The sequence below is a fragment of the Muscardinus avellanarius genome, assembly GCF_963383645.1.
Source record: "Muscardinus avellanarius genome assembly, chromosome: 20".
NCBI lineage: Eukaryota > Metazoa > Chordata > Mammalia > Rodentia > Gliridae > Muscardinus > Muscardinus avellanarius.
In genome coordinates, this window is record NC_137806.1 from 6,965,164 (window position 1) to 6,982,745 (window position 17,582).

The 17,582-nt window shown below is 47.9% G+C and overlaps 1 protein-coding gene across 1 annotated transcript in view; it reads right to left on the reverse strand.

Annotated features, from left to right (window-relative positions):
* Positions 1 to 4,968: 4,968 nt before the first annotated feature.
* Positions 4,969 to 17,582, reverse strand: part of ARHGAP21 (Rho GTPase activating protein 21) — a gene marked incomplete at both ends in the record, with an annotated part of 142,686 nt that continues 130,072 nt past the window's right edge. The window contains 5 exons of the mRNA XM_080717184.1: positions 4,969 to 5,087; positions 5,405 to 5,546; positions 6,206 to 6,322; positions 7,194 to 7,436; positions 8,176 to 8,242. Of these exons, the coding sequence (XP_080573310.1) occupies positions 4,969 to 5,087; positions 5,405 to 5,546; positions 6,206 to 6,322; positions 7,194 to 7,436; positions 8,176 to 8,242 (688 nt within the window). The remainder of the gene's footprint in view (positions 5,088 to 5,404; positions 5,547 to 6,205; positions 6,323 to 7,193; positions 7,437 to 8,175; positions 8,243 to 17,582) is intronic.

Genomic DNA, 17,582 nt, shown 5'->3' on the forward strand with positions numbered 1-17,582 from the left:
CCATGTCCAGGGCCCACAGTAGGGCTGGGAGCCTCCTGCGCATGCAGGGGCGCTAAGGGGCTCCCAAGCACCTCTAAAAGGACTCTGCTTCCTGAGACTGGCCAAGCATGGACTTACGAAGAGACACTCGGCCCCCTAGAGCCTTTGAAATTCGTGAACAAGGATGGTATCAGACCCAAGACCTTCCTTATTATATGAGAGAATTTTTTGTGTGGGGGTGGTAATGAGCCTTGAACCCAGGGGCATTTTGCCTCTGAGCTGCACCCCCAGCCCGATTTTTCTTCATTTTTGATACGGGGTCTATGCCAGGTGTGGTTGGCACACGCTTATAATCCCCGTGCTTGGGAGGCTGAGACAGGAGGATCACGCAGGTTCGAAGCCAGCCTCAACTACTTAGTGAGGCTCTCAGCAACGTAGTGAGACCCTGTTTTCAAATAAAGTATAAAATAGATCTGGGAGTATAGCCTGGAGGTAGAAAAGCCCCTGAGTTCCACCCCCAGGACCACCAAAAAAAAAGAAAAGAAATATGGGTGCTGTGACTTCTCTCAAATACTGAAGAGAGTGACTCTGTTTAAAGCTTCAAACCAGAGTGCTATTCTCCCTCTTACACATTCCTGAGAATTGCATTGCATACGTTTTTTTTTTGTTTTTTTTTTTTTTTTTTTTTTTTTTTGGTGGTACTGGGGTTCCTGGAAGCCCTTCTACCTCTGGCCTACACTCCCAGACCTATTTTTTTATACTTTTATTTGGAAACAGCCTCTTAAGCCAGCACAGCTGGCTTCAAACCTGTGCGATCCTCCTGTCTCCGCCTCCCAAGCGGGGATTACAAGCATGCGCCACCACACCCAGAAGATTGCATATTTTAAGAAATTTTTAAATCTTTTTAAAACTTTTTAAATTTTAAAAAGAATTTAAAAATTCTTAAAAGTGAGAAGAGCGTGGAGCTGGGAAGGTAGCTCTGTAAATAGAACACCCCAGGGTTCAAGCTCCAGTACCAGAAAAACTGCGTCCAGATCACGCAGCCTTGCTGGGGGTGGGAACAGAGCGGGTCTAGCATCCTCCATCACACCTGGTGAATGCCAGTGTGACCTTTGTCACTGGGACAGCGAAGACTCCGCAAATGCCCAAGACCGCTCCCTCGGGCAGTACTGCTTTGAGTCCCTCGCTAGGGAAATGAACGTGGGTGTTGCTGTTCTTGCTGCCGGAGAGGTGGAGTCAGCCCCAGGGGAGGGGGATGTAGCAATGAGTTACCAAAGGGCTGGGGGGCGTGCCCTGGACGGCAGGGCTCCTGTGGAGCTCAGTTCTGTCTTGCCATCCTCCTGCTAGTCCTGGGCCGCCTTCACGAAGCCTCTGTCTGCAGTGTGGGCTCTCGTCATCTGTGTCTGGAAGAGTGATTGCCAGCGAAAGAAACTCAACAGGAGCCGAGCATCCTAAGGCACCTGTAATCCCAGTACTCGGGAGGCTGAGATGGGAGGATTTCCGGTTGGAGAACAGCTTCCACGATTTAGCGAGGTTCTCGGCAACTTAGTGACACCCTGGTTTCACAATAAAAATACGGGCTGGGGTGTAGCTTGGAGGTAGAAAGCCCTGGGTTCAGTCCTCAGTACACCCCCCCACACACACACAGGCAATTGCAAAAAAGGGAGAGGGATAAGATCTCCCTCATCTCAAAGTGGAGCCAGGGAGGAGGGTGCAGGGGCTGAGGCTCAGGTGGCGAGGGGGCTCACTGCTTAGAGCCAGGGCCATACCGGCCACACACCCCTCTCCATGTGAGCTTCTAATAGTAAAAGCTGGGGAGACTGTGGATGTACCCCGACAGCAGATGAACCCCAGGACTCCATCTTGCATAAGTTGTATCATGAACAATATAACTTCTCCAGGTCCTTGGCTTCCGTGGCAAAAAGACTTCAACATGCAATAGTCAGATGAAGGCAGAGGTTTGAAATTGAGCAAAGTAAGAATACACGTTCAAGGGAAATATGGACCATCTCGAGAACGTAAGAGCGGCCATGGGGCGAAAGGCCAAGAGCTCAAACACTACCCAGAATGGCTGAGCGGCCCCCAAATGGCCCAGAGCTCCTCTGAGGCCCACTTTCTTATAGGGCTTACTAGAGAAGGGGTGGCCAGGTCCGGTGGAAGGGCAGGCTCCTTCTTTGAAGCCTTCTGATTCACAAAAGATCATTTCTTCGGGCCAGGAGTCAGGAGTGGAGCTAGGCTGTGGGGTGTGGGGCTCTGCTAGCAAAAAGTTGGCTTTGGGGGATCTCCCTGGAGGGGAACAGAGCCATGACAAAGGGTGAAGCGCTCAGCTTTTAATGGCCTCAGGATTTTCCTGAGCCATCCTTTTTAAAAGTGTGGGCTTGCCTTAAGAATAGCCAGGCTCTTTTAACTGAAGAATTCAGATTTTTAAGGTTCTCTTTTCTTCCCTTCCCCATGAGCCTCCTTTCTATCTAAAGTTTTATTTATTTTTTTTAATTCTACCATATCAGGTTGGACTGGGCTCACAGCCTGGTTCTCCACTCGGCCATGGGCCACCATCACGCCGAGGTCCGGCCCACGCCTGCCCAGTGGGGCTCAGAGGTTCTGCCTGGGCGAGCAGAGCTTCGAGAACCTTCTGGGTGATTCCAGAAGAGCAACAGGACTGGGGTCCTGATAAAGGGACAAATTCACACTTGAGCAGGGCTCAGCTACCACGTCCCCCCTGTTATGGTGAAAACTTTCTGGGGCCCTGCTGGGCTCCGAAACTAACAGTGAGGTGAAGCCCGGGTTCTTGTTCTTAGCTATGTGTAGAAAACAATAGCCAGAACTCCTTTTTGCTGTAAGCTTAAACAATTTTATCATTACAAAGACAGAAAGATAGGACAGAACTTAAAATACCACGTCATAGAGAGTGACATAGTGGGGTGACTTGGAAATAAGTCACTGAAGGTTTTGGATACGGAGCAGTTTTACACCAATCATCTTCTGACCCGACTAGCTCCGCCCCCTCTGGGGCGGGTCTTCGGATGCGGGGATTCCTTCCCGTAGGCCTGCCCTGTCTCGGTACAGACCCCAAGCCTTTTGTTACCCCCAAAATGTGTTCATTGATTATCGGAGTCTGGGATATCTTGAAGGCTTATGGATCCCCCTCACATCCTTGGGGAACGTTGCTTGTCTTAAAAATGTAAAAGACCAGCCGGGCGTGGTGGCACAGGCTTGTAATCCCAGCATTCGGGAGGCTGAGACCAGAGGATCGAGGTTTTTGGACAGCCTCAGCTACTTAGGCCCTTTGCAACTCAGCGAGACCCTGTTTCAAAATAAAGATTAAAAAATAGGGCAGGGGGTGTAGCTCAGAGGTCAAATGCCCCTAGGTCCCATCCCCAGACATGGAAAAAAAAAAAAAGTAAAAGACCCTGGGCTCCCTCCATTTTCTTGCTAATCACCCTTGGTGCCTGGAACTCCGCAGGGTCCCTCCCTGTCTGAGTCCCTGCCCTCACCCAAGCTCTGGCTTTCCAATACCAAACTTATTTTCAAATACATTTTGAAGCCTTTTCCCCATACCGGCACGCCCCCAACTCCCTGCCGAGCTTTCCAACTTTAAGGTCAAATTTATAAACACATCTGCCGTCTTAGCCCGAGTAGACACCGCTGCTCGGTCCCTGTTAGATGTGGGCTGGTATCTGGGGACTCCGGTGCTGTGGGAGTCTTCCAATGCTAGTCCAACTCGAAGCCTGTTCAGGAGCCCCGGGTTTAGAGTCTTCAAGTGCTTTTTGAGTTGGAAGCATTTAAGACCTACTTTTTAAAAAAGTGAGCCAGGCATGGTTGTGCACACTTGTAGTCCCAGTTGCAGCAGGTTCGAAGCCAGCCTCAGCAACTTAGGGCCTCCACAACTGAGACCTTTTTTCAAAATTAAAAAAACAAAAACAAAAAACAGGACATGTAGCTCAGAGGTAGAATGCCCAGAACTGCAGTATCTCTTAGCCTCTGAAAATGCCCCAAATCCCCAGAACTGTCTCCAATACTTGGTGACAAGACGCCTTTCAAGTGTATTTGCTATAGAGGTGCCATGGGTGGAGAGGGTCACTTTAGTGCACTTCACACGCCGCGTCTGGGCCTCTGTGTGATGTAACATGAATGCATAAAGCTTTATGAAGGACTAGGGGAGGGGTGTGGGGTGGGGTGGACGTGTCTAGACGCAGACTTAATGGTGAGAAACCCGGTGACATGTTGCAAGTCAAAGCCAGGAGGGTGGTCAGGCCGTGAGAAGTGTGGACAGAAGTGTCCAAGCAGCAGCTCCCCCTCCTCTCGTGCTCTCATGGCCCTCGCTTCTCAGAGGGCTAGCTCTTCCTAAGGCCCCCTACCCCGACAGACGACACGGAGCGCCTGCACCAGCCCGGGCTTCCTCAGCTTCTCTTTGCTCAGCCCACTTGGCCCACCCTGCCCCCACCTTATGTCCAAGCCATGTTGGGGTGACCCCCAAGCGAGTTTGGGGGTATCAGCCGCCTCTCTCATCCACCGCCCCGGTCTCCTCTGAGCCAGAAAGGAACCTTTCAGGCAAAGTTGCTGCCTTTTTCTCCTCCTCCTCTTCCTCCTTTTCCTATTCCTCTTCCTCCTCTTTTCCTATTCCTCTTTCTCTTCTTCCTTCTTCTTCTCCCTCCTCTTCCTCTCCCTCCTCCATCTCTTTCTCCTTCCTCTTCCGCCTCCTCTTTCTCTTCCTCCTCCTTTCCTTCTTCCTCTTCCTCCTCTTCCTCTTCTTCCTCCTCTTCCTCCTCCTCATACTAGGAATTGAAATTGAACCCAGGGTGTTCTACCAGTGAGATTGCTATGTTGCTGAGGCTAGCCTCAACTCTGCAGTTCTCCTGTCTCAGCCTCCCACTCACTGGGATTACGTTCTGCTGGTACCGCTCCCCAGGAGGACACCTCTGGTGTCTCCAGTGTCTCTGTGCTGTGATACCCAGTGCACTTTTTTTTATTCCCCAACCTTACCAGCAACTACTCCACACTACATGGGGCGCTGGGGACCGACCTCACAGCCCTCTGCGTCTCTGCAAGGGAGAGAAACACAGACAGCCCCGCGCCCGCTGCCCGAGGCGTCTTCTTGGTTACCCGCTCTGTGGGGCACATTAGGGATGCTGCCGCTGCTGCCACTTACACCAATAGGATCTCAGATTCTGGACTAGAAGCGGAGCGTGATGGTGTGTGTCTGAATTCCAGTGCACGGGACACGGAGTCAGGAGAATCGCAGGTTCGCAGCCAGCCTCAGCAACTTGGCGAGACTGTTTCAAAATAAAATATAAAATAGGGCTGTTGGTCTAGCTTGGAGGTGGAATGCCCTAGGTTCAATCCCCAGTAAAACACACACACACACACACACACACACACAGAGATTAGGCAGATTCAAAATTACAAATGGATTAGAGCGATCTACCTTTGATCAGTGAGAAAGGCAGTTTGTCTCTGTTCTGTTTCCTTCCTTGGCGGTTCTCCCCTAAGTCCCTACGCTTGTTACTTCCCAAACCAGTGCAGGTCTGAGGTGCCGGCCGCCTCTCGCCTCCATCGCCCGGTCTCCTCTGAGCCAGAAAGGAACCTTTCAGGCAAAGTTGCGGCCTTTTTCTTCTTGTTCTCCTCCTCCTCCTCCTCCTCCCCCTCCTCCTCCCTCTTCTCCCTCCTCCTCTCATTCTAGGGATTGAAATTGAACCCAAGGTGTTCTAGCACTGAACTTGCTAAGATGCCGAGGCTGCCCATGAACCTGCCATCCTCCCGTCCCAGCCTCCCAAGCACTGAGATTGCAGGCTCACTGTACTTTCTGAGAAGTGCTTTTTTACACTTGGTACCAACTTAGGGAAGCCAAGCCAAGAAAAAGCTCCCTCCCTCGGAGCGCTGGCAGGCAGGTGAGCTCTCAGAAAGAATAGTTCCCCGTCCAGTGGCTGCAATCAGTTGTCCTTTGTCTTCACAGATGAACAGCGCCACAGAAGAAAGGGTCTCGCCAGGGCTGACGGACCTTCCTGTCCTGAGTAAAGAGCCCTGAGCACCTCTGCTCCTTCTAGATTTCCTCTCAGGGTACCCCAGGGAGAAGCAAGGCTTTCCTGCCCGTGGGATGGGACCTGGCTTCGACCTGCCTCTGTCACGGCTCCAACCACCAGGGCCAGGAGCTGCTCCCTCTGTCTGAAATGTTCTCCCTCTGCCTCCACCCTACGGCCCCCTATTCATCCTTCTGGCCTAGACTCGCCTGCTGTTCCCTGTAGGAAGCCTGGGTGTGGGCCCCATCTGTGGCCCCGCCTTCCCAGCATGCACGGGAGACAAGCATACAGTGGTACAGCATCTCAGTCTGAAGGCCTGTGCTGCTCTGTGCAGACACAGGCCAGCTGAGGGGTGTGCAGGGTGGATTCACGCCATCCACTTCTATTCATTCTTCTTTTTTTCTGGTACTGGGGATCCCGGAACCCAGGGGTAGTCTACCTCCGAGCTACACCCCCAGCCCTATTTTTTAGTCTTTTTATTTTTGAAACAAGGTCTGACTGAGTTGCGAAGGACCTTGCTAAATAGCTGAGGGCTATCTGTCAACCACGGACCCTCAGGTCTCCACCTCCCAAATGCTGGGATTACAAGCGTGTGCCACCATACCCGGCTCCCATAATCTACTGAGTGTGTGGGGGGAGGTACTGAGGATGAAACCTAGAGGCATTCTATCTCCGAGCTATACCCCCAGCCCTATGTTTTATTCTTTATTTTGAAACAGGGTCTCACTGAGTACAAAGGGCCTCACTAAGTAGAATCCTAAGGATCTGTGAACCGCGATCCTCCTGTCTCAGCCTCCCGAATCTGGGATTACAAGCGTGCGCCACCATGCCTGGCACACATGGTCCACTTTTAAGACCTCCTTTAAGACTTGAGAGCTAAGGCTCCTCTAAGAACCCACAGCGTTTTAGAGAAAGGATGGTCGTCTTCTGCCACCTGGCGGTCATTTTCGGAACTGCCTCTAAGAGACTATAGCAAGCCTTACTTAAATGTCTGGGCTTCCTTCATTGCGCTTGTTGCTGCCGTCATAAAAGTGCAAAACCGACTGGTGCACACAGCTGGGACCTGGGATGAAAGTCCGGGGCAGGTGGCATTTGTCCTCACCCCGGGCCTCCCTTGCAGAACTGTTCAGTACTTCCTATCACTCCTATTTTGGGGAAAAATGAATGGATAACCTAAGACACAGGACAGCCAGTCACCTTCCAAGCGCTTTGAGACTTCAGGAAGAGGGCGACGCCTGGCTGCAAGTGCAGCGGCGAGGTCCTGAGTCTCAGGGCAGGTCCGAGGCGGGGTGCCCTGGACCTCCAGACCTGGGCGAGAATACACGAGGTGGCCTCCTCCCACCGGCCGTACGCGTTCTCCGCTCGCTCTGAGCTGGCTTCTTTCATTTCTATCTGGGATTTCTCGGGGAAGTTCTGCTGCCCATCGCGGGGGAGAAAGAACTAGGACCTACACAATAAGCCGCAGGGGCAGGAGGTGGCCTGACTCGGGAATGCTGGGTGAAGGGATGGTTCCACTCGGAAAAGCTTGTCAACAAGCAGATATGTTGTGTTTTTATCAAAATCTGAACAAAAGTCTCCAGGCACAGCCTACTAGGAGTGTTCCCTCTGTTAGCCTCCGTGGTGTGTATGTGTGTTTACCCGAGTACCTGTGGCCGAATTAGATTTTGAGCAGCCCCATCCTCTAGCTGGGTCAGTCATGCCTGTTCCCCAAAGCCCCGGAGCCTGTGCACCTCTTGCAAACGCTGATCCCTGTTCTCACACCAAGTGCACTGTGCAACTGAGACAAATCTGTCCCTGGGTTCAAACATGTATCTGTTAGCCGGGCGTGATGGCGCACGCTTGTAATCCCCGCGCTTGGGAGGCGGAGACAGGAGGATCGCGCAGGTTCGAAGCCAGCCGTGCTGGCGTAAGAGACCCTGTTTCAAAAATATAAAAAAAAAATAGGTCTGGGAGTGTAGCCCGGAGGAAGAAGGGCTTCCAGGAACCCCGGTACCACCAAAAAAAAAAAAAAAAAATGTATCTGTTACATTGCCACTGTTTAGATTCAACAGATCACTCCAGATGTATGTAGATAAAATCCAAATCCTTTACATGTCTGTGTTTCCTGCAGACATCTCCAACTTCATCTGCCCCCATTCACAAAATCTGTTTGCCTTAGGAGTGTTTGCAAGGAATTTACCTTCTGAGTGTCAGTAACTCTGAACGTGGGGTGGTCCTTATTGTCCCCCACCGCCATCTTAGAATGTCTGGGGAGCGAGAAAGGATAGAGTGAGATTATAAAGAGGAGATTCCAGCCGGGCGTGGGGGCGCACGCTTGTAATCCCAGCATTTGGGAGGCTGAGACCGGAGGATCACGGTTCACGGACAGCCTCAGCTACTTAGGCCCTCTGTAACTTCGTGAGACCCTGTTTCAAAATAAAGAATAAAGATATAGGGCAGGGGGTGTGGCTCGGAGGTCGGATGCCCCTGGATTCCATCCCCAGACCCGTTAAAAATTTTTTTTAATTAAAAATAAAAAAAACAACAAAAAGAGATTCCACTTTGGCATCTTGTTGAAGCCCTGTCGGTACTTCTTACTTCCAAGTTTTGGGTGTTCTGTGTGAAAGTTGGGGCCCCTCAGGGCCCCGGATGTTGCCATTTCAGATTACCCTCATAGACCAACTCCTCCATTTCCTGGTGGCCAGGGTCAGGATGGGAAACGGGGCCAGGCCAAGGTTCTCAACTGTGGCCATGGTGTGAATTAGCTGAAGACTTTAAAAAGCCTGGCCTGGCTGGGTGTGCTAGAGCATGCCTGTAATTGCAGGACTTGGGATGCTGAGACAGGAGGATCTCAAGCTGAAGGCCAGCCTCAGCAACTTAGACCCTGTTTCAAAATTAAAAATAGGCCTGGGGGTAGAGTTCAGAGGCAGAATGCCCCTGGGTTCAATTTCCAGTAATACACAACCACTTTGGCCAGGGTGAAGAAAGAAAGGCCCGCTAGTTTAGGGGCCACCGGGGGACATGGGGCCACTCTGACCTCTGCCATCGCACTATGGGGTACGCCCCTCTGCCTGCCTCCACTAGGGGCAGGAGCTGTCCTAAAATAAGAGGATCCACACCTGCCAGGGTCAGAGCCCTCTCCTGAGGCCTTCTGGGTTTGGTCAAGTCCAGGTCTCCAGAGTTAGGACTCCCCAGAAGGGCTAAGGCAGAAAGACAGCCGCCAGCACCGCCTGTGTCCTGGGCCCTCTGCACCGGTCTACCCTATAGCCCACCAGGCGGCTCCTCAGGCTCCCGGCCCAAAGCGCTCTCAGCTGGTTCCAAGATGAGCCAAAAGACAGTCCCTGTGCTCATCACAGACTTTTATATGGCAGGTTCAGTTCTGCCAGGCGTGGCGGCACACGCTTGTAATCGCAACATTTGAGAGGCCGAGACAGGAAGACCGCACGGTTCACCGACAGCCTCAGCTACTTTAGTGAGCCCCTTTGCAACTCAGACCCTGCTTCTCACTGAGAAATAATAAAATAAATTGGGGCTGGGGGTGTCAATGGGAGGTAGAATGCCCCTGTGTCACATCCCCAGTGCTGAGAAAACAGGTTCCGTTCCAATTGCTGATTTTCAAAACATCTGCAGTATTTTGGGTTTGATTAGAAAGAACTCCTTAGCTGCACCCCTGGTCCTATCCCATCATTTAAACAGTCAGTCTGTTTTCTCATTTGCAAATCCACCTTGCACCTTATTTACGGTGTGTTGGGGGGAAGCTCTGGGGTTGGCTCTAGGCACTCTACCCCTGAGCTACAACCCCAGCCCTATTTTCTTTTCCTTTTTCTTTCTCTCTCCTCTCTCCTTACTAAACAGGGTCTTACTAAGTTGCTGAGAGCCTCACTAAATATCTAAGGCTGGCCTTAAACTTGCACTACGTTCTCAGCCTCCCAAGTACTGGCGTTACAGGTATGTGCCACCGGGCCTGGCCAAACTAAATATATTTGGGTAATTCTCATGTCAATTTAAGAAACAGGCGCCAAGGCCCCTCCATACCTCCTTCCAAACATGGCTTCTCCGGAAATTGCAACTTCGTGGTTACTGGCTTTGCAGTCACCTTAGTTTGACCTGATCTCCACCTCTCTGTAGACAGGGCAGTTGAGTCCTTGGTTGTGGTCGTAAGACCCTCCAAAGTGTGGCTCCCATCAGTGGTTTTCTCTTATTACTGAGTAGTATTTTATTGGACAAGAACTTCACCATCCATTTTGTGGATTGGGACTTGGCTTGTTTCTGGTTTGACACTATTTGACTTCTTTGAACATAACTGGATATATTTTTTTATGCACACATAGATAAATTTTTGCTGGTTCTGTAATGAGGAGGGGACTTCCAGGGCATAGAGGCTTCCAGAAAGGCAGCGCCAATTTATACTTCAGAGTTTATTAAAGTCTCCAATTTTTTTTTTTCCTGGTGGTACAGGGGGAGGAACCCAGAGGGTTTCTACCTCTGCGCTACACTCCTAGACCTATTTTTTTATACTTTATTTGGAAACAGGGTCTCACTAAGTTGCTAAGGGCCCCACTCAGTAGCTGAGGCTGGCTTCAAAACTTTGCAATCCTCTTGTCTCAGCCTCCCAAGTGTGCGTGGGGATTACAAGCGTGCCCACCACGCCCAGCAAGTCTCCGACTTTTTATTGCATTGGCAAATGGTTATAAAAGACTATAAGGCCGGGCGTGGTGGGCACGCTTGTCATCCCCGCGCTTGGGAGGGGAGACAGGAGGATTGCGTAGTTTTGAAGCCAGCCGTGCTGGCCTAAGAGACCCTGTTTCCAAATAAAAAAATATATAAAATAGGTCTGGGAGTGTAGCCTGAAGGTAGAAGGGTTTCTAGGAACCCCGGTACCACGAAAGAAAAAAAAAGACTATAAGGACCAACAGTGTTTTGTCGTTTGTAAAGGTGTGTGTGTGTGTGTGTATGTGTGTGTGTGTGTATGTGTGTGTATTCCTAGCTTTTTTTGTTAATGCTATGGTGGGAAAAAACTGGAATGAGTAGCAAGAGGCGGTTAATTGTAAATATGTTAAGAAAGGAAATTGACCTCCATCCCTTTGCAAAGATGCCCAGGAGTGGCGTGTCTGGGTCACACGGGGGTTCTGTTCCCAGTCCTCTGAGGAAGTTCCATCGCAACTGTCCTGGTGTGCATCCCCACCAACAGTGTGCACGCTTCTGTTCCCCGCATCCTCACCAGCATTTAATATTGTTTGTACTCTTGGCGATCGCCATCCTAACTGGAGTTAGATGGAGTCTCGGCGTCGTTTTGATTTGCGTTTCCCTGATTGCTAATGACATCAAACATTTCTTTATACGTTTAGTGGCCGTTTGGTGTCTTCCTCTGAGAAGTGTCTATTTGATTCAGTTGCCCCATGTTTTTTATTAGGTTGCTCTTTCCTTTCTAGTGTTTAAGTTCTACCGGAGCAGTAGGGAACCTCTGGGAATCGTTTGCAGTCTTGATGTTGTGATGCAGCTCCCCAGCTCTGCCGCCTTACCAAGCCCTGCTTTGGGGAAGGGCGTAGGAAATGTATTAGATGAAGATGACATCATGGATCTAGTTGAGAGGTGGCTTAGGGGGTTGGCCTTATTTCTCTTTTCCTTTTCTAGGAGACACAGATAGAAACCAACCTGGATTACTCTGGTCTAAACTGAGATCTTGTAAGGCTGTCATGGTTGAATAAATGAACCATTAACAACAATTATACCATTGGAATGTCCTAATCCAACATCAGACTCATAAATCTCATTCCTATGTGGACTCTAATATAGAATTGCTCTTAAAAAAATTGCTATGTTATCCTTGGGGTAATTTTTTCTATTGATAAATTATTTGAGTCAATTAATGATTTATTATTTTAACTTGCTGGGTCTAGGTTTATTATCATTGAAATATTTATTTATTTATTTATTTATTTATTTATTTTGGTGGTACTGAGGTTCCTGAAAAAACTTCTACCTCCAGGTTACACTCCCAGACCTATTTTTATACTTTTTTATTTGGAAACAGGGTCTCTTAAGCCAGCACAGCTGGCTTCAAACCTGCGCGATCCTCCTGTCTCTGCCTCCCAAGCGCGGGGATTACAAGCGTGTGCCACCAGCCTGGCGCTTGAAAAGTTTATTTATGCTAAAGGTCACCCTGACAAATAAAATATATTTTAAAAAAATAGGTCTGGGAATGTGACCTGGAGGTAGAAAGCCCCTGGGTTCCATCCCTAGTACCCCCCCACATATACATACACACACACACACAAATGTTGCTGGGTGTTTTGGTATTGGGGGTATAACCCAGGGGCTTTTCTACCTCTGGGCTACACTCCCAGACCTATTTTATACTTTATTTGGAAACAGGGTCTCACTGAGTTGCTGAGAGCCTCACTAAGTAGCTGAGGCTGGCTTCAAACCTGTGCGATCCTCCTGTCTCAGCCTCCCAAGAACTGGGATTACAAGTGTGCGCCACCACGCGTGGCTAAGAGCTGTCTTTTCTCCAGCATATTTTTGGCACCTTGGTCAAGACTCGGGTCACAGCATCTGTGTGGGTTTTTTTTTTTATCTTCTATTCCATTGGTCTACGCATCTGTTTTATGTCACTATTGTGAGGTTTTTATTTTTGCTATGTAGTATGATTGGTAGCTGAGTATTGTGATGCGTCCGGCATGCTTCTCGTTGCTCAGGATTGCTGTAATTACTCTGGGTCTTTTGTTCTTCCATGCGAATCGTAGCGCTCTCTAGTTCTGTGGAGAATGTCTTTGGTTTGTTGTTGGGGATGTGCGTGTATCACACTTGGGATTGAACCCAGCGGCGTTCTATCTCTGAGCTCTCCCCAGCTTTGTTTATTTCTTATTTTCAAACAGGGTTTAAAATAAACCCTCACTAAGTTGCTAAGCTGACATAACAGTCTTGCTAGGTTGCCAAGGCTGACCTTGAACCTGCAGTCCTACTGTCTAAGCCTCCCGAGTGCTGGAATTACACGTGAATTTCACCACACCTGGCTCGTCATTGGTATTTTCATAGGGATTACATTGAATCAGTAAAATGGCCTTTGGTAATGTGGCCATTTTAACAATACTTATTTTGTATATCTAAGAACATGGACGTTTTTGCCTGTTTTGGTACTAGGGACTGAATCTAAGGACCTTTTATCATTGAGCTATGCTCCCTAACTTTTTTTTTTTTTTTGGTGGTGGTACTGGGGTTCCTGGAAGCCCTTCTACCTCCGGGCTACACTCCCAAACCTACTTTTTTTTTTTTACATTTTTATTTAGAAACAGGGTCTCCTAAGCCAGCGTGCGCGGCTGGTCTTGAACCTGCGCGATCCTCCTGTCTCTGCCTCCCAAGCGCGGGGATTAAAAGCGTGCGCCACCATGCCCGGCTCCCTAACCCTTTTATTTTAATACTTTATTTTGAAAACACAGGGTCTACTAAGTTGCCCAGGCTGTCTCAAACTTTCAGTCCTCCTGCCTTGGCCTCCTGAGTCACTGGGACTGCAGACCTGCACTCACCTTCTAATGGCTTCTAGAAATTCTTCAGTGCACTCTAATTTTCATTGCAGAGGTCTTTTATTTCCTTGGTTTGATTTATTCCTAAGGTCTATTGGGTGGTTTGTTTGTTTTGAGGTTGTTGTTAATGGATGGGATTGTTTTCCTGGTTGTTTCTTTTTCAGCTCTATTGATTCTTGTTTGATTTTGTATCCTGCTATTTTGCTGAATTTATCACTCTGAAAGTCTTTTAGTAGAGTTTTTTTTGTCTTCTAAGTATAAGATCATATCACCTGAAAATAGATAATTTGACTTCTTTTCCTATTTATTTGTATCCCTTTAATTTCCTTTTCTTGATTAATTGTTCAGGTTTAGGGTTAGAATGGCAATCATCAAGAATACAAATTATAAATGCTGGAGAAAATAAAGGGAAAAGGAAACACATGTTGTGGGTAGGATTGCAAATTAGTACAACCATTCTGGAAATCTTTATGGAGACTTCCTGGCCAGGCGTGGTGGCACACACCTAGAATTGCAGTAGGTAGGGACTGAGGTAGGAATGATCACAGGTTCAAGGCCAGCACTCAGTAACTTAGACTTAACACTTAGTAATTAAGAAGGGGTTAGGGGTATAGCTCAAAGGTAGAACACCCCAGTACCACAAAAAGGAAAAGAAGAAAGTATTTCTCAAAAGACTAGGAATGGAATCACCATATGACCCAGCTATATCACTCAATATTTATCCAGAAAAACTAAAACCAGCATACCGTAATGATACGTGCATACCCCTATTTACAGCTGTGCAATTCACAATACCCAACTTGTGAGACCCCTAGGGGGCTGTCGGTAGATGTGCGGGTAAGAAAATGTGGAATGTACACATGACGGAGTTTTACTCAGTAATAATAAATTGTGTTATTTTCAGGAAAATAGATGGAATATCATGCTAAGTGACATTAGCCAGACTCAGAAAGCCAAGGGTCATATGTTGTCTCTCGTGCGTAGGAGCTAGGGGTCATTAAAAAAATAAAAAAGGCACCTCATAAAAACAGAAGACCACTAAAGTAGAGGAAAGGCACAGGAGAGGGAGGGGGAGGGAGAGTGGTATGGAAAGTAAGGTACCTCACAATGAAATTGAACAAATCATGTAATGTACAAACAGATCTCAATGAATCCCACTATTGTTTCTAGTTTGTTTGTTTTTTTTTTTTTCTGGTACTGGGGATGGAACCCAGAGACATTTTACCTCTGAGCTACACCCCAGCCCTTTTTTATTCTTTATTTTGAAACAGGGTCTCACTAGGTTACAAAGGGCCTCACTAAGAAGCTGAGGCTGTCTCTGAACTGCGATCCTCCTGTGTCAGCCTCCCAAATGCTGGGATTGCAAGTGTGCGCCACCACAACCAGCCTTCTCTTATTCTTTATTTTGAAACAGGATCTCACTAAGTTGTGGAGGCCTCATAAGTAGCTGTAGCTGGCCATGAACCTGTAACCCTCCTGTTTCAGCCTCCCAAGTACTGGGATTACAAGCGTGTGCCACCAGGCTGTTTCTAATTTTAATGCAATAATAGATAACTTTCAAAAATAATGGAAGCAGATGGTGAATAGTTGCTGAAAAAATCCCAACAAGGTTAGAAAATCAGTCATCTAAGGAAAAGTAGGCTTTCAGATTTTATGTCTCTTTGTTTAAAGGGAGCATTACAGTTACTCCATACGCAAGCATTTGGGTTGAGTTTTTCATCTTAATCAAACTGGAAACTGTGTGAAGCTCTTTGCAGGCATTTGGTTTGCTAGCTTACTTTAGATCCATTGTGGTTTGTTTTCCATTACTGTAAAACAAATAGCCCACAATCTGAATGGTTTAAAACAATGCGCAAGCCAGACGTGGTGGTGCACGCTTGTAACCCCAGCATTCGGGAGGCTGAGACAGGAGGATCTCGGTTCGCAGACAGCCTCAGCTACTTAGCGAGGCCCTTTGCAACTCAGACCCTGTTTCAAAAAAAGGGCTGGAGGTGTAGCTCAGGGGTACAGTGCCCCTGAGTCCCATCCCCTGTACCGCAAAAAATACTAAAAAAATAGTGGTGGAGGTGTAGCTCAGAGGTACAACGTCCCTCGGTTCCATCCCCAATACCTCAAACAACAATAATAATAATTTATGCAATTTCAACCCGTCAGGAGTCTAGACAGCTTAGTGGGGCTGTCTGCTTCAGGAATTCGCATAAAGCTACAAAGATGTCATCTGGGGCTGGGATGGAATGTGCTTCCACGCTCAAGTGGTTATGGGGGATCTGTCCTTTGCAGGCTGTGGCCATGACCGTCTTCCGTTCCCTGGCATGGGGGTCTTTCCAACAGAGCGACCTCCTTCATCAAAGCCAGCAAGAGGGGCTGGGGTGCGCTTAAGCAGTAGAGCACAAGCTTAGTGGGTGTGACACCCTGGCTTCCATCTCCAGCACCCAGAAAAAGAGACTAGCAGGAGGTAAAGGAACTAGCAAGATGACAGTCTTATGCAATCTAATTGTACAGCTGAGAGGGAGTGCATTGGTTAGAAAAACGTTTCTCAAGAAGAGGGGCCTAGATAGCTGTGAGTGACTGCAGGTGAGAATCTTGAGGGCCACCTTAATCTTTGTTTATTCCATTGAGTAAAATTGACATGCAGTAAACTACACAGACTTATAGTGTACAAGCTTATACGTTTTGACACCTGCAATATCATCACAGCAATAATGATTAAAATTGTAATCGTGCTCAGAAGTGTTCTTATGTTCCTTTACAATCCTTCCTCTCCTCCTTTTTTCCAAGCACCAACCTGCTTTTTGTCACTATAGATGACTTTGACTGTTCCAGGACTGTGTATAAATGAGGTTATAGACACTGTACCGCCGGGCGTGGTGGCGCACGCTTGTAATCCCCGCGCTTGGGAGGCAGAGACAGGAGGATCGCGCAGGTTCGAAGCCAGCCGCGCTGGCATAAGAGACCCTGTTTCAAAAATATAAAATAGGTCTGGGAGTGTAGCCCGGAGGTAGAAGGGCTTCCAGGAACCCCAGTACCACCAAAAAAACAACAACAACAACAAAAAAAAAAAAAAAAAAAAAAAACACTGTACCTATTTTAGTCTGGCTTCATTTTCTTGCTTTAATTATTTTGAGATTCAAACATGAAACTGAGTGCACTAGTTGTGGAAAAAAACCTCTGTTTAATATCTGAAGAACCAGCCGGGCTTGGTTGCACACGCTTGGAATCCCAGCATTCGGGAGGCTGTGACGTTCGCAGACAGCCTCAGCTACTGAGTGAAGCCCTCTGCAACTCAGTGAGACCTGGTTTTGAAATAAAGAAAAAAAGGCCAGGCGTGGCGGCGCATGCTTGTAATCCCCACGCTTGGGAGGCGGAGACAGGAGGATCGCGCAGGTTCAAAGCCAGCCGCGCTGGCTTAAGAGACCCTGTTTCCAAATAAAAAAAGTATAAAATAGGTCTGGGAGTGTAGCCCAGAGGTAGAGAGCTTCCAGGAACCCCAGCACCACCAAAAAATAAAATAAAAAAATAGAGCAGGGGGTGTAGCTTGGAGGTCGAATGCCCCTGAGTTCCATCCCCAGCCCTTAAAAAAAAATTATATATCCACCAGGATGTTTTCCCAAATCATCGTACTTTTTGCATTCCCATTAATAGCTTTTGTTCCTCCATGAACTCACCCATATTTGGTATGGTCAGCCTTTAAATTTTAGCCATCAAGTTTGTGTCCATTGATTTTAATCTCGGTGATGGTCACATTTCCTTAACTGGTAAAAATAATAGCAGCTTCTCACGTGCTTATTTGTAACCCATATATCTCCTTTGGTAAAGTGCTGATTAAAATCTTTCATGCATTTTTTATTGGGTTCATTGTATTGAGCTTAAAATTTTATGTATATTGAATTTTCTTATTATATTTTTTATTTTTATTTTTCACTGGTGCATTGTAATCATACATCTTAATGGAGTAAAAGATGGTGGAGGCAGACATGCACACATCACTCATTTAGCACTTCCCCAATTCCTACCCCAAGCCCTCCCCTCTTCCTCCTTCTCATGTTTGGCCAGCATTTGTTGTTGTTTGTTATTAATGATTGCC